The sequence below is a fragment of the Ostrinia nubilalis genome, chromosome 24 (genome assembly GCF_963855985.1).
Source record: "Ostrinia nubilalis chromosome 24, ilOstNubi1.1, whole genome shotgun sequence".
In the NCBI taxonomy this organism is placed as follows: domain Eukaryota; kingdom Metazoa; phylum Arthropoda; class Insecta; order Lepidoptera; family Crambidae; genus Ostrinia; species Ostrinia nubilalis.
Window position 1 is genome coordinate 61969 of NC_087111.1, and position 22754 is coordinate 84722.

Here is a 22754-nt window from a genome sequence, read left to right on the forward strand (position 1 = left end):
TATTTTATGATATAATGTTATGATTTTAGATGTTTAATTGAACAGTCAAATGGATTAGATTTATATTTAAACAAGAACAGGTAAGGTTATTATTTTATCATTCATTGTGTTTTTTTTATTTAAAAGTAGAATTTTATTTACCCATTAAAGTAACAGACAAGTTGCATAGACCAATGTAGATATAATGTGGTCCCTTGTTAATTTTAAAACCCTTTGTGAATTCTAATTATGGTAAAATACTGAGGCAAGCTGTCAAGGTCATGGGGCCATGGATGTAAACAAGCATGAGATTGAGGTTATGTATACAAATTTGCAACATAGTTAAATGTTAACTTCTTATCATTGGACATAATGATCACTTTAATTGAACATACTGTACCTACTGCTACAAAATCAGAAGCTCCAAGTTAGTAAGTCATTGCCTAGACTGTCAAAACTGATATTAATTTAAAATCTTTTGAGTATGTCTAAGGGGATTTCTCATTTGTGTTTTGTTATCCTTAAATGAAGTAAGAAGATATAGATTGTTCAGCAATAACAGATACAGACATATTATTTACGATTAAAATTTTATAGGGACATAATAGAATAGAAAGCAAACATGTTAAGTTAGACATGAAGTATTATCATGGTATGTAGGTAAAAAGTGAAGCATGGTGAGATGAATGGTTTTACATAATCTCGGGTCACAAATTGGTGGCGTAATAGGCCAGCCGATGGAGCTGTCACTGAAAGAGGTTAGGTCGGGATGTTCGCTCGCAGTCGAGGCCCGGGCCGCTTACCTTGACGGAGTCGAGGGGATACATTATGCAATGCTCCATCACCCCCGCAATTGCTCCGGCAGTCATGTGTGTGGTGAAGTTTTGACTGGTCGGAAGGGTTTCATAGTCCTCAAAGTTCATAATACTCACTGAATACTGACACTTAGCACAAAATAAACACTGATTATATTAAATTATAGGAGTTTCGCCTTTTTTACCGAATTAGCAATATCATTTTCACTAAACACTATTTTCGTCACAATTCGAAATTTAGAACAATCAAAATTGATTCCAGCGCGACTACAAGCACGCGCGACAAATGTCAGTCTGAAATTGTTTTTTTTTATAGACACAGATAATATAGCAAAGAAGTCACTGTTATTATCTGTCATCATAGTGATGTTATTATAGCCTGACCAGAGCCCCGATTATAGTTCCAAAATACTGAACTGTCCTATGCATGACATTGACAGTGGGGCGCCACCGTCAATACCGGATCGCTGGTTCCGATTTTTGCCATGTTGGAAACCATATAGTTGAACGATGGTAGCGCCCCCCTGTCATTGAGTTTGGCGGGACAGTTCAGCGTGGGTCATCTATACGGTAATTTTTAACGTCAACAATCCAGACACGCTTCTCGACTCTGCGATACGATTGGTCGTTCAACAGCGTACGTCAGCTGTTTTGACCAATCATATCGCAGAATCAGAAACGCGTCTGGATTGTAGACGTTATAAAAGTTACCGTAATCGGGGCTCAGGAACATAAAAACCCTGGCATAGAGGCGCGTCAATTGCATTTGATAGTGCAACACTGAGTACAGTCGTACCTGTGTTAAATTAATAGGCTAACTTTATGTATCAGGATTCAGGATTACGGGCTAATTTGATATTTTCATAAATTAACGAAAAAATATTATTATAGGTAACCTGGTTTAAATAAATTAAATGAAACCATCCATCGAGCTAGTAGGATTTATTTTATTATTCATCAATAATCAAATTCAGAACTTGAATATTCAACTGCAATGTCTGCTCATGAACGCTTCAAACTCGGTACTTCTTTCCCAATTCCATAAAATTCAACACTTAGAAAGTGACAAAAAACTTTAAAATAGGTAGTTGAAACAAACCACAGCTAATTTTCATAGTGGACTGTACTATACGATAAACATGTCAGTCAATTTGACAACCTTTGTTGGAAACATTATTCAATGAAAATATTGTCCGAACCCTTGGTATTTCTCTTCGACAAATACTTTAACACATTGTGAACCACTTTTCTTTCACGACTATAAAAAGATTTTAGCAATTTCATTCACAAAATCAATTGCGCACATTTAAAATAAAGTTTGTTTACACTTTGACAGCAATAGACTGACATGCAAGGTGACATGTCAATGAAGTTTTCAGTTACTGTTGCCATTAAAAGAAATTAGTACCATTAGTTTTCCGCAACATGGCGAGGGTTTTTATGTTCCTGGTCAGGCTATAATTATTATAGGTAACCTGATTTAAATAAATTAAATGAAACCATCAATCGAGCTAGTAGATTTATTTTATTATTCATCAATAATCAAATTCAGAACTTGAATATTCAATTGCAATGTCTGCTCATGAACGCTTCAAACTCGGTACTTGTTACCCAATCCCATAAAATTCAACACTTAGAAAGTGACAAAATTTTTAAAATAGGTAGTTGAAACAAACCACAGCTAATTTTCATAGTGGACTGTACTATACGATAAACATGTCAGTCAATTTGACAACCTTTGTCGGAAACATTATTCAATGAAAATATTGTCCGAACCCTTAGTATTTCTCTTCGACAAATACTTTAACACATTGTGAACCATTTTTCTTTCACGACTATAAAAATATTTAAGCAATTTAATTCATAAAACCAATTGCGCACATTTAAAATAAAGTTTGTTTACACTTTGACAGCAATAGACTGACATGCAAGGTGACATATCAATGAAGTTTTCAGTTATAGATGACCCACGCTGAACTGTCCCGCCAAACTCAATGACAGGGGGGCGCTACCATCGTTCAACTATATGGTTTCCAACATGGCAAAAATCGGAACCAGAGATCCGGTATTGACGGTGGCGCCCCACTGTCAATGTCATGCATAGGACAGTTCAGTATTTTGGAACTATACTGTTGCCATTAAAAGAAATTAGTACCATTAGTTTTCCGCAACATGGCGAGGGTTTTTATGTTCCTGGTCAGGCTATACTGAAAATATGATAGAAAAATCGATTATGAAATCAATTTCATTTTCACTGTATTATTAACATAATAGTTTTCACAAACGTTTCTGAAATATCAAGTGGCAAAAACAGGAACTAATCTATTGTCTAACGATTCTGAAACGTCAAATGGCTTAAATGAAAAACTAACTACAGTGGCTAAGACCCTAGTGGTGATATTAGCGCCCTCTGGTAATGTCATCATATTATTTGGTTGTCCAAGGTGGAAAAATTCGGAACCAGCGATCCGGTATTGATGGTGGCGCCCCCCTGTCAATGTCACGGTTGGGACGCGACGGTTCAGTGTAGGACATATAGCAGCGCCCTCCTGTAAATGTCATATTTTAAGGTTCTTCTCACAGATATGGATTAGTTCTTCTTCTTTTAATTTGGCAACGAAAAAAGGTTGTCGTATGTGGCAATAATCGGAACAGAATCCAGTACTGATAGTAGCGCCCTCTTAGGCTGGGACGGTTTAGTGTAGGTCATCTCATATCTATTTAGAAAAATCGATTGATAGGCTCTACGCACTTGTTTCTTTGCTTCTTAAAACAATAAAAAAAAGTGTAATCATTACTAGGGCGCCTAGGGCGGGATTCTTACCAGTGGGTAGACACTTCTCATACAAAAACTAGTCTCTATATGTAGCAATTGATATACAACCTTATCCCTTAAGCAATAAAGTGCATTTTGGATTGATTTTACTATAGCAGGGGAACCCGCGGATCAATACCACCATACTAAAAATAATTGTTAGTGTCCTTATGTTGGTAGTATTGTTAGTTTGACAAATGAAAAAAAATGTCTGTCAATTGAGTTTGAGTTTTTAACCGGCGAATTGATTCGTGTGAAGTTATTTTCTCAGATTTGGTGCAATATTACTGTAAATAAACTTTTCTGTCGTTTACGTTGAGTTGATTAAGTTCCTCCGTATCGGGCGTGATAAAGTTTGCTGTTCAGTGTTATGTTTTTTGTGAGATAGAGACTCTTTTAAATAAGCTGTGTTTCAACTTCTACAGAAGTTTAAACTCTTATTTACTTTTCTGTTTAATGGGTATGTTATCTACTTACTTGAAATATTACATCTATTACAAATCTATTTTTCATTAAAAACAACCCTATGTGATGAAAATGTAAATGTACTTTCAAAACTGGTAAATGCATGAACCAGGGCATTGACACTGGTTGGAGAGAAATAATTATAGGCTTTGTTTAATTCCGTACCGCGCGGGAATAACTTGACATCTCGACCTGCACTTTTTTTTTTTTATTAGCTTAAACGCTTCCTCTACCTTATACCCTACTGGTATAAAAAACTCAACTCGAAATACCCAAAAATACTTGAAATACAGCTCTTGTTCATAAGTAAATATCTACAATTTAGGCAATAAATATTTGACATAACGATATATCCAATTAATATTATTAGTACAAACATTTATATTTCGATTTATCAATGTATGTCAGAACATGTATTTATTAATATCTCGACTTATACATTTATGGATTTTCGTTTTTAATTTGACAAAAACAGTTATCAAGTTATGATCCCCTCTGAGTACTAAACACATCCATGATATGTGCAGTTGTCTAGTTATGCACGCTGTCAAGAGTTTGGATATTTGGAGTTATCCAGCTATTACCTTCGTATAATCATATTTTTATATGTGTCATTAGCAGTTGTTAAAATATAACATTGTTAGCTTTATATATTTTTTACTTATCAAAGCGTTAATTATTACTTTTATTACTATTTTCAATAGTTTAAAACTAAATTAACGTTTAAATAGCAAGTTGAAAGTAGAAGGATATGTTTAGTCAATAGGTAGGTCTATCTACTAATGTTTTTTCATAACAGACTAATATTTCGTTTGACAACAGAATTTAAGTAAAAAATCTAATAATAAACTTTTAGGTCAATTTTAAGTTCCGGATAATTATTATAGTCTATTTGACTTCAATGACATTATTTAGGAATAATGATGAGGTAAAAGTAAGTAGGGTCGATACGCCAGATCTCGTCCATTTAGTGAGTTGGTAAATTTGAGAAATAAAAATAATATAGGGTGGGTGCACCAGTCCCACACCAGGAACCAGTAGTACACCATTTCTAATTTTACATCAAAATATTAACAATCTGTCCAATTTCCCGCCACTTTTGTTACGTTTGGTAGCACTGCCGTACTTCTACCAATCATTAGTCATAAATAAAAGCGACAAACACGACTTGGTACGATCAGTAGGCCTAAGATGCGCGCCGTGATAACTTTTATCGACGTCAAAATGTGTGGGCAAAATCGATAAAATGGCGTGATAACCGTTTATCGCGGCGCGCATCTTAGGCCTACTGGTCAACCTTAGGCACATTGCGACTTTCCACATTGATTGTTAAATAAAAATAAACCTTACAGCTATTAAGAAAATTGGAATAAGCTACTTGATTCTATGATAGATAAGGAGTAGTGAATTCATTTTTTTGCAATGATTGTTGTAATAATTGAGTCACAATATCAAAATTACTTTTAAAATGTCGCTTATTCGGTTTGTTACTGGTACACCCACCCTACAATTTTTCGTAATCATTTTGAACGAAAAATTGTTGTCATTATGCTCCCTTTAGTCTTTATAAGTATAGTATTAAACTTGCTCTAAACCATTAGAAGTTTTAATATTATCTTTGTAATATTGATGAAATATAGAAAAAATGCATTCAAAATCACTAATAACAGCATTTAAATAAAAAAAATAAAAATAAAATCTTACTAATTGGTATTCAAAATATTTAGGTATCACACTTAATAATTATAAACATACATACATATATTTTAGTTTATTTCATTTTTTGAAATTACAATAGTATGGCTCAATTTGCAATATTATTATGGTCTCCTCTCTAGGCACAGTTTGCTTTTTAACATTATTTACAACGTCTGTATTTAGAAAATAGTCGTGATAATGTGGACGCAAATTGGCTATCACAAAGGGTAAGCTACATTTGGAGCGTGTATTAACGTCTAGGAAAAGGCCTAAGTACTGAAAAAATCTTTGTGTTCGATACGTCATGTAAATAACGTTTTAAATGATATAAAAAATGCATTGTTTTGTATATTTTAATATCTTTGACCCAGTTAGACCAGACCGCGATCACTTCTGACGCAAAGTGGAAATTGCATTGTAGTAAATTCGCATCCACCTTATTTTAAGTGTCATTTAATAAAGTACAATCACCGATATCATTATCCGTATTGTATGGTTCATGGTTAAGGCTTAAAGACTGCTGTAAATCCCAAACTAGACCTAAATATATTAAAAACTTACCTTAAAACGCGCACCTGCTCACGTGGGATTTATTTTTGGCAAAAACGGTAGCATGCTATAAGTTTTTTTTAATGTGGGTTTACCTGTCATACATTCAGGGAATCATAGCAATAGCTTTCGTTCTAGATTGATCCGTCATTTGGACGTGAACTGGACGATGGACGCGAAAGGGCGTGTCGACCTTACGCAAAAATATATCCAGTTAATTTTAATTATTTTAAGCTTAATGGTAAGCTTAAAATAATTAATATTAAATGTGCTTGTTATGAAGCATGGCTTTTGTTCTTTTATTTGTCTTTTTTTAAATTTTAAGCAAACATACAATTATCTGATCAAAAGCGATCATAATCTGCGATTATATTTGATTTTTCTAATAAATTTGTTACTATTTCATTGCAAAAGTGATAAAAATATGTTCTATTTTTATGTTTTGTTTTTTTACTTAAACTTAATTCCAAATAATTAACTTAAATCCAATTTTTATACCTTAAATATTTGTTTTTCTTTGGTGAATAACTTGACAAGTCGTCGGTACACAACTTGACAAGTCTTTTTTTTAATAGATTAAGAAGATAATTTAATCAAATTTTTACGCCAATCGAAAGATATGCATCAAATTAGCTTATTTCAATCATAAAAATATCAATTATCATTAATTCCGATTTACCAGAGAACTCTAAACTTTAAAATCGCTCCCCTGAAAAGTACGCGAAAATGACATGTCAAGTTATTCCCGCGCGGTACGGAATTAATACCTATTTCATTTTAGGCTTCTACTGATAATGGAGAGTAGAAACAACAAGAAGTGCGTTATTTGTAATAAGAGGCGAAGTCGTGGTGGATCACCCTTACTTTTGAGTAGGTTTCCTCTGGATTCTGACCGGTGAGTTTCTAATAACACTCATTTATTACAAGATAATTTTACTGATTGTGTAAACTTAAAGGCTGGGATTAATATTTTTAATCATACAGTTAAGCATACAGTAAATAACCATAACCAATTTTTAATTTCAGTATTTTGTTTCGTACTCTGCAAATGAATTGCATAACAATACTAAAAGAAATTAGTTGATGAATAAATTTCAGTTTGTTATTCTTTTTCTTTTCTAATAGGTATTTCTTATTTCAGTTGTCGAATGTGGGTTAAAAATGCTGGCTTAGAAGACTTAGCATATGTACCTATTGAAAAGTTACACCAACTGAAGTTTGTTTGTGGTGGGCACTTCACTCCTGAATCCTTCAATGCCAAAGGAACTCGGCTGAAGAACTCAGCTATTCCAACACTGGAATTGAGCAATCCCATCTTGCCAGATGAAGTTTTGACAGAGTTTCCTCTTCATGTAAAAGACTCCAATAAAGAAAACCTCAAGACAGGTATGATGATGACTTCAATTATTTTTTTTAAATTTAATTTACTATCTATCAATTTTTCTGAATTATTTAGATGTCTTAATTAATTTTCTTTGGTTTCCAAAACAAACCAACCGAATGCAATTTAACAAGGTTCTTTCTTTGTAACCACAAACATGTGTTGTATGCTTATCAATAAATAATATATAATTTCAATTATTAATTATATCTATACTTTGTTACAGTTCTTTATGATCATTCATATTGCATTCCAAAGAAGTCAAATCCAGTTGAACGAGGTATGTTTATCTAAAATTATACTAATAATATAAAAAGGAAATATTTAATTGTTTGTTTGTATTTGATCGGCTCCGTAACTCGAGCCAAGATAGCCTAAAGTGCGGGTTAGAACCCCACAGCTTGAATATTGTAGTAAACCCACTCGTAACACAATTTAGCTTAGAATGTGTGTTGAGTTAGAGGGACTTTAGTAATTTGTGTAATACAAATTCTTCAAAAAAAGTACCGGACCAATTTGAAAAATTTTAGGCAATCTACATTAATTAGCCAGGTCAGCTAGTTTAACCCGGCGCCAATGACGTGAAAATAATTGCAAAGACGATGACCCCGGGTCATATTGACCCACATTTCATCGATCATTTTTCAGGAAATTGTACAAGTAATCTTAATTTTAATTACTGTCTATGTATATAGGGTTCTTTACTGAGCTAATAAAACAAAAATAAAACAAATACATGAAATAAATAATTTTTTATGAATTTTTAAACAAAACATGAAAAAAAAACGTATAGAAATACATTTGAGTCTATATTTTTTGTTTTTGGTAAATATTTTTAGTATAAATGGGAATCAACAATGTCATATAGTGAAAAAGAGATAAAATCAACTTTTTATATGCAGATACAATGAGATCAGTTTCCTACTTCATCATTCAGAGCCATGGAACTGCTGCAACTGGTGCAGTATCTAATCAAATGGTCTGGGCATGTAAATGTGGCATGACGCACTTGCCGGCGTTCGAGATTATCCAAAGACTGAGTCCCCATTACTTGCGTCTTTTTCACATTCGTTTCCATTTCTAAGTTCTGGCTATTACAGCCTGAAATTCTTCAATCTCGGAATCTGACTCTTCTAGCAACGCTACATTCTTGCTGGGTCATTTAACAAAGACATTTTGACTAAAACTTAAAAAAGAACAACATAAGCTAGCACTAAACACAAAATAAGCGAATAAAAGTAAGTCACAAAATCACCGCGCCACCGATGACGCCGGGTCATAATGACCCGTTTTAATTTGAAGCCTGTGTATCTCGCTACGCAAGCGGAGTCACAATACGTTAACTAACGGAATGGATTTAGGGAGGTTCTATCTCCAGCTATACGAACGCTCGAACCACAAAATGGACGCAAAAAAAAATTATGAACGTTTGAAAATGCCTCGGGTCAATATGACCCAGCGTCATTGACGCCGGGTTAATAATATTTATAAGCTAGTAATTTTTAATGTGAGCAAGACATGTACTAGACTGATTGTACCCTAAAGTTGGGTAAGAACATGACATTTTATTACCCAATTCACATTTCATTATCTGCTTTCAGTTCCCCTTACAACTACAACCAAACAACTAAATTCAACATGTTTGGGAGCTGTGGATATACCAGATTCTGGTATTTCTGCGAAAACAACTTTTGAACCTCTTCCTTCTACTTCCAATGCACCAGAACATATGACCTATAAACCCATTACTCATGGTAAGTGTACAAACTAATTATTTACCTTCTAAAATATGCCTTCCCTCAAACTAAAGAATGCCACCCTGGATGCGTTCTGCAGTCTGCAGTCAGGTCAAAATGAACTTATATGTACAACATTCTAGGTTTCTGTACATTTTATATTAATGCGATTTGACCGTGCGGATACGAACAAAGAACGCAAAGCACACGTGACTGATTGCCTTATCACGACCACTTACAGATTGTCTTGACATACCCGCAGACCGCATCCAGAATGCAGAACATTAAAACCTCTAAATGCCTTTAATTTAATATTATGTCATTGTTATTGAAGGTGGGCCCACGCTTCATATTTTATGAGAAGAGCTATCATTATCCTGTCTTTGCATTTTTTTAAAACTTGATAATGATTGATTGATTTGGAAATAATATGTTTCATAAAACAACAAAATAAATTTTAAACTAATTTGCATATTTATAATATTTCAGATGATAAAAACATTTGCCATCAAGATGCACAGGCAGAAATATTAGTCCACAGTTATAAAAGACCTAAGAAAAACATTGAAATGAAAGGTAAGATAAAACATACCTAATTTAAAAAACTAAGTAAAATTGCTGATTAATAAACCAATATTCAATTCAATTTGCTTTAATGTTGTTTTTTTTTACTAATGGAAATGTTTTTATTACAGACACTTCATCAACATTTACAATTAAAGAGAAGAGGCTTTGGCGACAGTTACAAAATGCAAAAAAAAAACAATAAGGAATATAGCGAAGGTAGTTGCAGAAGAACACAACAGAAATTTTTTAAATATTAAAAAACTGAATAGTACCATTGTAAATCCAACATTCAAAACTAAGATGAGGGTGAAGTATGCTGCGCATGCTCTGAGTAATACCGTGGCAGCTATTTTAAAAATGATGGCATGGAAAGAAGTTTCTGATTGCAATGATACAGCATTTGTGATTGAACAGTTAGATAAACTATTTGATTGTACAAATGGTCCATCATCTTTAAATGACGTAAAGAAAGGGATCCGGGAAAATGTTTCCACATCAAGTAATCACATTGAGTCTTGGACCTTTTATACTGATAAGTTAAAAACCATAAAATTTATAACAGCAGAAAACACGATACTAAAAAATGTTAAATGCGTAAAGGGATATCAAATATCTATCAAATCCTTAAACGATATTTGGGAAAAGTTAAAGAATGAAGGGTTTAAATATATGAACCTTAGACAGTTTAACCAAGACTCTCTGGAAAACTTATTTGGAATCATTAGGCAACACAGTGTAACCAATAGAAATCCCACTATCACGCACTTTACTGCAGCGCTTAAAACAAGCATGGTTACTGGGCTGAAAGTGCCTCATAGCAGAAGTACTAATTGTGAAGCAGACAACAATAAACATATGCTGGAATATAAAGACATTTTAAAAACTAATTTAAAAACAACAGAAATAAAAATTAATGTTCAAGATTCCACAGACACTGAATTTTATCCTGTGTTGTCTATCCCGGACCCTGAAAACTTAGAACAGCCCATTGAAAATTTGTGTAGCCTTGAAAACCAACCAGTAGTATATGTAAGCGGGTATTTAGCTGCCAAACTATTACAGAACAGTTCTTGTTTAATTTGTGAAGAGTGTTTGAGCGTGAAAACTCCTGTTGACAATGATTTGTATGCATATATATCTCTTCGCGAATGGTGGCATGATAAAAAAAGTCTCGTTTATCCAGCAATTCAATTATGTACCACCGTAAATGAAGCTAAACAATTTTATCATGACCATATTGCCGACCAGATATATATGGAAAATGTTGGAAAATTCATTTTCTTAATGTTGAGTACAATGATATTATATAAAAACAAAAGCAGATATGTTATAAGCGCTCGCGCTGCGAATACTCAAATACGTCCCAATTGGGACGTCTTGTGTTTAGTCTTCGTGTGGCCTGCGTCGTGCGCAATCGCGTGCGTACCACACCGTAAGTTCCTGTGTTCTTACCAAAATAAATAAAAAATGCCATCGTGTGTGTTTCGAAAGTGTACCAATTATGACTCTAAAGTAAACAAAATACAAGGGATCTCTTACCACATGTGATTATGCAAAATTATTTAGTATTTATATTTTCAATTATTTATGCAAACAATCAAGACGCCATGCGCCATGTTCAAGTTAAGAAAGAGAAAGCGATCTTGTTTTGACGTTAGAGCGATAAGGATGCATGTGCTGCGGACATACATTAGTTAGTGCAGAATCGTTAAAACTATAGCTATCTCTTTCATTTGCGTGCTATTTCGTATCTTTTGTTTCACTTATCAGTTACATTTGTCAATGTGTGCAATTTGGAATAGCTCGGCACGGATTAAAATCGTAATTTCTATGAACGTAACATATCTATAGTTCTATAATATCATTGGTTGAGTACAAATTGTAATTTTAGTTGGTTTAAATGTCAACAACATAATAAATAAATTTATGATAAGATGTTTAAAATATTAAGTTACCTTTTTCTAAGAAAAAGTTGTAAAATCATTAATGACAGCCTCATAAAAAGTGAAAACAATTTTGCTGACAAAAGTAAAAAAGCACAGCAACAAAGCATTGAAAAGTAATCTTAGGGCTGAGGTTCGATCAGCTGATAAGAAAATTAAAGATGTTTATAAATAAAAATCCTATTTTTTCTTAGAAAAAGTTGTGAAAATAAAAGTTTACAAAATTATCATTTCTGTACTTTGTTATAATTTTCAATAATTCCTCATGCCTACAACTGCTATGTCATGTTCAATACTTATTGTAATATACCTATTTTATTTCGAAATAAATAATTTACGTTACAAAACTTCGTTTTACTTACACATAGTATAAAATAAAAATAGTAATCATTAAAATATTGAAGGTTCCTATACTAGATATCGATATGCAATTACAACCCTAGCAAAGTATCGATAATCGATAAGTTATTACGAACGTCACTAATACTGTCAGAAAATAAGGCATTATGGAGTGCCGTCTCTTACTCTTTTATGCTCTTTGATTCTTACGACTTACGATCGCTGAAGAAAAAGGCGCTAAATTAATTAAAACGATTTAAAAATAAATTAATTATGAGCATAATTTTATCTATCCTGTAATACTTGTGCAGTTACATACATAGCTCATACTAACCACTTACCTTGCATACATCAGCGGTTTACTAATCTGCACAAAGCCTGTGTGGTGCACTGCACAAGTGGCACTTTTTGTTCGCACCGAAAATTGAATCCCTAATCCCTTCACGGAATGAAGAAACTCCATATAAAATGCCGGTGCGACGAAGGCCTTTCAACATTACAACCACTTGTGGGACGTGCCATAGAGTAACTTAGGCACGACTTAGGTTGGTATATTTTTTGGGTAACTGGTTCGACCATAACCCTTTATTATTCAATTAAGCATTTGTGGGGGAGATATCTGTCTACTACTTGATTGACCCTCATATTCAAAAGATAATTAGTGTGACGAATCAAACCTTCCAATCATCGTTAACGTTCTTTACTAATTACTTATAGTGAGAGTAATAACTGTGATTTGGATTAGTTTCTACATGCGACTGCATGAAAATGAAGTCGGTTATATTTTTTATAGGTATTGTTGGATTTGTGGTATATTGTAAGTAGTGTAAATTGGAATTACTCATCATGTTTGATTTTTACAATTAATATTTAATACATAATATTATGTGCTCAATTTACTTTAAACCAACAAAATTATAATTGCAAACGTTGTCGGACAGCGTCCACGCGCGCTCAGCTGTTCGAGGACCCGTCCAAGACGTTCCAGAACATGACGTTCGACATGGTGAACCGCGGCAGCTACAACGCCACCGAGTGCGTCGTCGACATGCTCAACTGCTGGGAAGCCGTCAAGTGAATACATTTTTCATTAAAAAAAATCTAAATCAAATCAAAATTATTTGTGAAATCCACAACGACTGGTCCTGCGCCGTCCGTTTTCCGGTTCGTGGTTTTAATAGAGATAAAAATGAAGAAACACGATTAAAATGTTTTTTGTAGACTGCTATTTTCTTGCTGTAAAGACATCAGTAAACACCCCTCGAATCCTCAAGCTGAACAAGTCAGTTTTTTTTAAGATTATTAGCTATTTGTATTGCCCAAATTACTAATGGTCCCGTTAGCCCCTCGTGTTAAGTTAAATAAGCTTGTGTTGCGAGTGGGCTCACCACAATAGTCGAGCGGCGGTGGGATTCGAACCCGCATTCCTCGGATCTCGAGTCGGCCAGTCCGACCCCTTCACCGTTCGGCTATCGTGGCTATAAAGTTATCTTGCTGCACATTACATATCATCCCACTGTTCGGCGCACTCCGCACTCCGCAGGCCGGACAAGATCTGCACGTACTGGTACTGGTACGCCAGCATCTGCAGCATCATGCGCGAGTTCTGCGCCGAGTGGCTCGGCGACCAGGACAGTGAGTACACCTATACTTGCTATTGTACGAGTATTATCAGAGTAAATACAAATGAGTAGGGCATCTTCATAGAAACGCACCGAGCGCGGTTTGTATGTGAGCACGCCAATATACGTGTGCGGCGCGCACGCACACACTGACAAAATTCGGCGCAACCACGATTGGCTCCCCGCTAAATTTTGTCAGTGTGTGCGTGCGCGCCGCATACAAACCGCGCCCGTGCGTTTCTATGAAGATGACCTACTCATTTGTATTTACTCTGGTATTGTGTTATTACGGGCTAAAACCTGTTCATTTATAATTTTCAGATTTCTACAAAAAGTTCAGCATAACTCAAGGCATGTGCTTGTACAACTCGGAACAGATGTGGTCGTAATCAAAATCAACGTGAACGCGCGTCTCGCTTGCACTAAACCCTAAAGTAGAGGATATAATTTTTAGAAATACCATACATTATTTGTGTTTAAGTCGAGGTTTTGTTTCAAGATACTTAATTTATAATCACAAATTGTATGGAATGTTCAACCTAATTATTAAACACAGCGCGTAAAATAGTTAAAATAAAGACAAATTTAATTTGAAATGCAGGTTTTATTACTTCAAAAGCATAGTCTTCACTTTAAAAATCACTGATAAAATTCCTTTCACTCGACTCTCAAATTGCCATAATATTATGTAATTTTACATTACTAATTATAAATTATAATGTACAGCGTGACCCGTTTTGACAGCAATTCTGTTGAATACCTCTATAGATGTAACATTAATTTGTCATCATAGAGATAATAACAGCTTTTACGAGATTTCAATAAGGATGGTGTAGTAATTATTTTATTTGTTGAAGTGTGTGCAGTTCTGTCGAGACGGGCAACGCTGCACTGTGAAGTGAACGCCGGCGCACACGCCACCAGATATATTCTCTGTCGTACATACATATCGGGATATTACAAAATAAACTCTATATACATCTACATAGTACATACAATATAAATAATTTAGATCACTCTCGCACACATTCCGAAACATCGAAAGCGACGTCGACTATCACGCGGCTGTCGGCAGTAGTCCACCTCGTCGGGCCCTCGACTACAGACGATGAGCGGGGAACTGCAGTCCAACCGTTTTGACTGGTTCATAGACAGACAAATATTCTAGTACACATTGACCAAGGTTTCAAGACTAGCCAAAGACATTTTGCGAAATTTATATTTACTTTATAGTAAAACAGTTGGACAATTTTTTCAAGACACCTATTTCCTAAAAAGAGGATTTTGTTCTTTGAGAACTTTTATTGCGTTTGTTTGTAATTTTGATTTAATTGTTTAAAATAACATACAATACGATACGTTTAAAATATTTTTTTTGTTGACTCGTTATCAGTGTCCCCAAGTGCCCATCCGTCTGTCACGTCATTGAAAAGCAAGTCTTCCTACGATCAACCCAAACTCACACACATTTAACATAATAATTATGTAATGAGATACTAATGATGAACCATAACAGCAAATATTTTTATGTATCCAAGTATAAAGGTTTATTATTAAGCGACTACGGCTGTAACCTCAATAAACGCATCTCTAACGAACAAGCGAAAAGTTCTGAAATGTATACAAAACTTTCTAAGCTGTTAGAAAAATTACACTATAACGAAAACTCTTAATCTTCTGATGCTAATTTCATGTTAAATATTTTGATACACATTTAGACACTTAAATATAATTGAACATAATATCTGTATAAAGTTACTTCGCTGTCAGATTAACATTTCGTACAAATGTGGGTAGATAAAGATATGTCGATCCAATTGATGAGAATGTTTACGACGAGGACAGAGAAGTCGGTCGTCTCTTTTCTCCAAAAGCAAAAGCGCAGTGAGTAAAAAAGACGACCGAGATGTCGGGATTAAAGTGTACTTCGCGACTTCACTAATGGTAACAAGTTAGGCATCTCAATTGTTTGTAAGCTATCTAACCTTACAAATAACCTTACGACTATACATATATCGCTTATAAGCCGTCCGAACGCCGAATGAAACGCTTCAATGCTTTATATCAATCTATATTGCAACCAAAATAATATCTGCCTATAATAAAATTAAAAACAACGACGGGCGACGCACTCGCGTCAACACTCACACGCAACACACACACTAGCATAGTTTAGGAACATTCACGTGTACACTGACGTAGCCTAAAGTGTTGTAAGAAACGTAAGTAAAGCAATCGTGTCTCCGGTCGCGGTCGAGTCGTCTCGCTTGCATTCCTTACCGATACCTAGCACCTTTCGAACGTATAACTACTAGAAGTGCAAGTGCAGGGTCTGGTCGGGCGGTCAGCACTCGCGGGTCAATGTTCCTGCGCGCGCGCAAGCGGGGTCACAGGCGAAGGTCAGTCCAAGAGCACCGCCATTCATCAAATCAGCCTAATTCAAAACAACGAGCATCTTGCGAAACTATGAAACAGATTGATAACCAAAAACATCTGGGCATTTCTCTTTACTGCTCACTGAGTAGCCTTTAACTCTTATTTTTATTCTCTGGGACGAAATAAATATATTTGCTGGACCGCTTCCGATCACTCGGGCGCCTTCCGCTTGCGCGCGCGCTCGCCACTTACTCTAACGCAAAATAACATCTCTTACATATCGTAATATATTTGGTTCTCACTAACTTGTGACGGCGTCACGCGAACGAAGGCTTCCACCCGCGGCCACACGGGACGCGGCAAGGACATCTAATATTTTACGCAGTTAAAGAATGGGTAAGTGAACTAAGTATCTAATGTTAGTCGTATCCTAGACACCCTGACACTTGCGCACCATTAAATATGCAAGTGTTGTAGTTTGACAAGTGTGCACGTCACGACCGGTAACGTAACGACATGTCCGTACCGCGAAACGTAAGTGTGGACCGCGCCTTCTACTAAAGCGGTGTAATCTGCCGCCTTGTTTCCTCTTTAATTTACATCATAGGTACCATTTATACCACACGACGGTGTGGCCAGTAAGTAGGTGCCTTATTCAGATAAACTTTGGGAAGAAAAGAAGTCACTTTGGGAAGAAAAGAAGCCAGTATGGGAACACAAACTAAACCTACAAGAAACAAGGCGGCGGACGACACCGCCACCAACTAAATATGACAGAGCAAGTTCTATGAACTTCACGCATTACCGTCAAATCACACCGCATATACCCTAATTTAATTTAAATATATTATTATGTGTAATAGTTATTATAATATCATCACTATATTATTTAAATAAAATAAAAAGAAGTCGTATTTATAAAAGGTAGCAGCGTTTAGCTGCTCTCTAAAGTTACATATTAATTAAATAAAATAACGGTAAAATTGTAAAATTATGCGAACCTCAGCGCATACGCTAAGTACGCGGCGGGCCCGGCCCGGGCACCGGAGCGTCGAACAAATCGTCTCGTATTTATCAACGTCAGTACCATGGCATTGCCGGAGCAATCGCATCTGAACCATAAGAATGACACGTCAATAACTAAAACCGGTTTTTAACTTATTTTATGGTAAACCGCGCTTTTTTCAATTTCGCAACACAAGCCAAGAAAATTTATCTATTCGTTCACCTAGTCAAACGATTTCTGCAATCGACTCGTCGTAAGACGGAGATCCGGCTCGAAGGACCAACCGAGAACTGCCATCGGCGCCGGAAGCACTGTACCATTCAGGTGGATAATATTTAAAAAATGTTTATGCCCGGGTTCTCCAGTTGCATGTGAAAAATTTGAAATCGTGTTTTAAATTACGAAAATTAATGATTATTGCACAAAATTTGTGGCTAAAGTCAGCCAAACTGTTAAATTAACTTTTTCACGATGACAAAGACAGCCGGACCGGCTTTAGCGCGCAGTAACATAAGGTAAAGAGCGGCGTGTGTTGTACTCCCGGCTGGCCCGAGTCGTCTGCGCTTAGAACAGGCGCGCGCGGCGCTTAAGCTCGTTGCGGCGCCACTGCGGCAGGCGGTAGAAGTCCTGGCGCCCGATCTGGAGGATCGCCTCGAATTCCGCGTCCGATAGATGCCTCTGTAACATGAAACGAGTTTGTGAGTGCTAGAGTAGAAACTGGTTTTGTTCCAGCTCAATCAGATAATCTTCCAAAAGTGGATTCTTTCATGGTATTAGTGTCCAGGAGCAAGATGTACCCAGTGGCTAGTACCCACCTTCGGGCCTAGGGGGGAGGGGATACATTTCTAAATACACCCACCCTCGCTAGAAGCAATTAAATCAATGTTCAAATGCAATGGTTTGATCGTTTCGAGGGTTTTTATAAAAATACGTATTTTAAATGAAATTCTGGCAAGCGTCATGATTTGGAAAAAAAAATTGAATCAGGTGCGATTGCGGTCACCTTGCCTTGCTACAACCTGCCTAGTTTTTCAATAAAAAAACATGATCTTACTCTTATTGTGTGTGACTAGTTCTATTAGTGTGGCTGGAAACATTAAATTTTCGGATAGATCCATTTTATTCTGTAATTAATTATTGATACCTTTTGATAGAAATCATGAAGCACTTTCAGGATCAGTAACCAGTTTTTTGATATCTTATATGGTTAAGAAATAATCGAGTGAGATCACTAATCGTTTCCACCCTGTATGTGTAATCTATGTGGGTATAGATCGTTTCATCCACGAAGACGCACCCCACCAATTTTTGGTCGAGGGAAGTGCGGGGTGTGGTGAGTTTGATCCGAGCAATCCGAGCGTCATTATTGTAGTGTGCATGTGCATTCATGGATAATTTAGCGTGTACCGATAACCGATAACATTAGCGGAAGAATGGTGGGGCGCGTCTTCGTGGATGATACGATCTAATAATGGACAGTTTGACACCATTCTCCAATAATTCGAAATCACAACTTTTCTAAAAAGACACTTCATTCTGGTCTGAATAACTTAATTAATTTTAAATTACCTGTAAATTACGATTTTTGGTCGCATTGTAATTGGAAAAAGTAGTTTATTTGAGTTGACAAAATAGTGACGTCACTTGCTTGTAGTGCCATACAAAAACTATGGGAGATTTTCGTTTTGACAGTGTTAAAAAGTACGTCAATTGATTGGTGGTGTCAACATGTCTATTGATGTGTGTAGGTATACGCGTACCTCGAGGTTGAGGCGGTCGACGTCGGGCGGCAGGCGGTAGTTGGTGATGAGCAGCAGGTGGTAGGGGTAGAGCTTGGCGGGCTCGTGCAGCAGGTGGCTGGTGGCCATGTTGGGCAGCGAGCGCCGCACGCCGCCGCCGCGAGACACGACCAGCGCGCTGCCGCCGCGCGCCGGCCCGTCCGTCGTCTGCGGGCGGAGCACGGGCGACTGTCACCACCACGGTTACATTATACACACACGATACTCAACGCTACTGACCAATGTTAATACGAACCTGAATGGACTGTAGGTTAGTACTGTGGGTCTAGTGGCAAATATTGCACATACGGTACAATAACGTCATTTATGCAAATGGTGTAATTTTTCTGGGGATGCATTTGAAAATTCAACATCCTATGGCCGGTACAGTTCTCCTCGACTAAACAAATAACGAAAATAAAGATAAAACCAAACATCTTACTAAATACTATTAAAAAAATTCCTCATACTCAGTTCAATTTTGACAAAAATTACAGAAGTGACGTTATTGTACCGTATGTGCGAATATTATGCGATATAAAGAAGCGGGAAGAGCCTGGATGCGGAATACGCAGGACCAGTCGTTATGGAAATCCTTGAGGGAGGCCTTTGTCCAGCAATGGACATTTGGCTGAAAATAAAGAACGATAAAGAAGCAAGAATGCTGTTCTTTCCTTTTTTTCTTCTAGCATAATATCGTTTCAGCCTAATGACGTCCACTGCTGGACATAGGCCTCCCCCGGGGATTTCCACAACGACCGGCCTTCAACGCCTGCATCCAAGCACCTCCCGCAACCTTCACCAGATCATCGGTCCACCTATTAGGGAGCCTGCTAGCATAATATATTTACCACCAAAAATTACAGTCCACGATAATCTCTGTATAGCAATGCAGTAGTTTTAGACAAAAGTTTTGCCCTTATTAAATAAGCTTCGCTTTTCTCACACGATGCCTTTTCATATCATCGAAAAACATTTTGATGGAAAGGAAGAGATCTTTTAGAATTTATCTCATTCTGGATTAGGGGCCGTTCAAGTATTACGTAAGCACCAAGAGGGGGTGGGGGGGTCTCTGATTTGCTTATTTTGATGACATGGGGGGGGTAGGGGGTCTAGATGATGATTACGTCATCGTTATTTATTTACGTTTTTTCGGGGATTCCCGCAAATAATACATATGCGTAGGCACTCGCTTTGAGAACTGATTAGGGGAATTACCGCACATTAGGGAAATTACCGTGCGCTATTCACTTGTCTAATAATTAACTCTCGTGCCGACACTGCCCATTGAAATGGCAATGCCAGATTTTGTATGGAAGGTGGCGTCTTTTTTTTTTCGCGCGGCCATCGACCAAACCTTATTTTTTTATTACAAAATAGTGTAATAAACTAAACTTACTATGACATGTATACCTCTAAACTCAGTCTGAACTGAGTTATGAGCATTAGAAGTTTGATGATTTTACATACTAGATTTGCTTTCTGCGTGCAAGCTTTGTAAGAAATTGCAACAAAATAGTGACATTGTATGTGTAAACAAACAATAACATCAATTATAGGCTCCATTCATCAGTATGGAGCAGAATTAGCGCAATAAAAAAGACGTCACTATTTTGTTGCAATTTCTTACAAAACTTGCACGCAAAAAGCAAATCTTAGTATGTAAAACATCAAACTTCTAATGCTCGTAACTCATAGTCCAGTCATTTAAGCTTAAATTAGGTAAGAATCTCAGAATTAGAGATACCCAGCTGTAAGTCTGTAAATACTTGTATATTGACACCCTAAAAGTTGTCTCAAAACCTACATATGGTAGGGTGTAAGCAACTATTAAATTTTAAGGTCAAACTCAAAGGTCACAAAAATCGGTTTTTTGCGCTTTTTTTGGAAATATCTCATTTCCTATGGGTTTTTTGCTATTTGTATTTATTATCAATATTGTAGAATACTAAATTCTCTACAAATTTTGTTTAAAAATTTTTTTTATGCGGTGAACCGTTTTCGAGATAGAGGGCGGAGAGCGCGCGGTCACTGCATCACTTCAGGTCAACTTAAGCGGTTTAGGTTTTTCATACAAAAGGATTTTCCCGCTAATTTCCGTGGGAATTTCGGTAATTACTTGTTGTAAATAAGCTTTAAGTTTACTAAGGTACCTACATGCCAAATTTCAAGCGTCTAACTTCCGTTAAGCGTTTAGATTTTTCATACAAAAGGATTTTCCCGCTAATTCCTGTTCCCGTGGGAATTCCTAAGTAAACTATTACCTGCCCAGGTGTATGAAGAATAATTGTACCAAGTTTCGTTAAAATCCATCGAGTAGTTTTTGTTTCTATAAGGAACATACAGACGGACAGACAGACAGACAAAAATTTTACTGATTGCATTTTTGGCATCAGTATCGATCACTAATCACCCCCTGATAGTTATTTTGAAAATATATTTCATGTATAGAATTCTGTCCGTCTGTATGTTCCTTATAGAAACAAAAACTACTCGACGGATTTTAACGAAACTTGGTACAATTATTCTTCATACACCTGGGCAGGTTATAGTATACTTAGGAATTCCCACGGGAACAGGAATTAGCGGGAAAATCCTTTTGTATGAAAAATCTAAACGCTTAACGGAAGTTAGACGCTTGAAATTTGGCATGTAGGTACCTTAGTAAACTCGAAAGCTTAGTTACAACAAGGAATTCCCGAAATTCCCACAGGAATTAGCGGGAAAATCCTTTTGTATGAAAAATCTAAACCGCTTAAGTAGACCTGAAGTGATGCAGTGACCGCGCGCTCTCCGCCCTCTATCTCGAAAACGGTTCACCGTATAAAAAAAGTTTTTAAACAAAATTTGTAGAGATTTAGTACCTATTCTACAATATTGATAATAAATACAAATAGCAAAAAACCCACAGGAAATGAGATATTTCTAAAAAAAGCGCAAAAAACCGATTTTTGTGACCGTTGACCTTGAAATTTAATAGTTGCTTACACCCTACCATATGTAGGTTTTGAGACAACTTTTAGGGTGTCAATATACAACTATTTACAGACTTACAGCTGGGTATCTCGAATTCCGAGGTGAACTTACTATAATGACTGGACTATCAGTTCAGACTGAGTTTAGAGGTATACATGTCATAGTAAGTTTGGTTTATTACACTATTTTGTAACCAAAAAACATGGTTTGGTCGATGGCCGCGCGAAAAAAAAAGACGCCAATTTCCGGCATTGTCTTTTGAGAGTCGTAGTCCGCATAAAATATTATTATACGCGAGGCCGGCCTCCCGCGCGCGTTTTGTTTGGATACTAAACGTATTGTAAGCATTGAAAGTTATCATTTGTGTTTATGTTGATGCATAATTCATGCAATTACCTATGTTTGTTATGTTCTTTTTTTCTGATTATATTTTTTTGTTCCTTACTCTATGTAAAGGTTCGGACAAACCAACGCGTGCAGCGATGGCGATGGCGACGGCGACCACTGCGCGTGCAAAAGTTGTTTCACACTGCCGCGACCGCGATGGCGATCACTGCGCGTGCAGGTTGTCACTGTCACCACAACTGTCACGCATATTGTCAATCACGCCTATTCGGCAAAATGGAAACTGAATTAAATGATTTGTTTGGAGCTTTTGATGCAATTGAGACAGTGGAAACACTTTTTCACTCAAGTTTATTCAGGCGGC

The 22754-nt window shown here is 36.4% G+C and overlaps 4 protein-coding genes across 5 annotated transcripts in view; 2 read left to right on the forward strand and 2 right to left on the reverse strand.

Moving 5' to 3' along the window:
- Positions 1-1096, reverse strand: part of LOC135083626 (mitoferrin-1-like) — a 41125-nt gene extending 40029 nt beyond the window's left edge. The window contains exon 1 of the mRNA XM_063978328.1: positions 783-1096. Coding sequence (XP_063834398.1) covers positions 783-902 — 120 coding nt within the window. The 5' untranslated portion in view covers positions 903-1096. The remainder of the gene's footprint in view (positions 1-782) is intronic.
- A 6020-nt stretch (positions 1097-7116) lies between these two features.
- Positions 7117-10979, forward strand: LOC135083987 (uncharacterized). The gene is made up of 6 exons (XM_063978749.1): positions 7117-7216; positions 7463-7707; positions 7929-7982; positions 9304-9456; positions 9928-10014; positions 10134-10979. Exons 2-6 carry the CDS (start codon positions 7470-7472, stop codon positions 10205-10207), a joined length of 606 nt encoding a protein of 201 aa, XP_063834819.1. The 5' UTR covers positions 7117-7216; positions 7463-7469; the 3' UTR covers positions 10208-10979.
- Positions 10980-12500: 1521 nt separating this feature from the next.
- LOC135083863 (uncharacterized) lies at positions 12501-14363 on the forward strand. 2 transcript variants are annotated; one of them, XM_063978606.1, is made up of 4 exons: positions 12501-12832; positions 13229-13361; positions 13831-13922; positions 14231-14363. In XM_063978606.1, the coding sequence occupies exons 2-4, from the start codon at positions 13279-13281 to the stop codon at positions 14296-14298; spliced, it is 243 nt and encodes an 80-aa protein (XP_063834676.1). In that variant the 5' UTR covers positions 12501-12832; positions 13229-13278; the 3' UTR covers positions 14299-14363. The 2 variants fall into 2 exon arrangements, with proteins under 2 accessions (XP_063834676.1, XP_063834675.1); XM_063978605.1 differs by lacking the exon at positions 12501-12832 and adding an exon at positions 12875-13104.
- Positions 14364-14493: 130 nt separating this feature from the next.
- The window catches only part of LOC135083950 (actin-binding LIM protein 3), an 83222-nt gene continuing 74961 nt past the window's right edge, over positions 14494-22754 (reverse strand). The window contains exons 18-19 of the mRNA XM_063978714.1: positions 19052-19258; positions 14494-17969 (exon numbers count right to left, since the gene is read on the reverse strand). Of these exons, the coding sequence (XP_063834784.1) occupies positions 17856-17969; positions 19052-19258 (321 nt within the window). The 3' untranslated portion in view covers positions 14494-17855. The remainder of the gene's footprint in view (positions 17970-19051; positions 19259-22754) is intronic.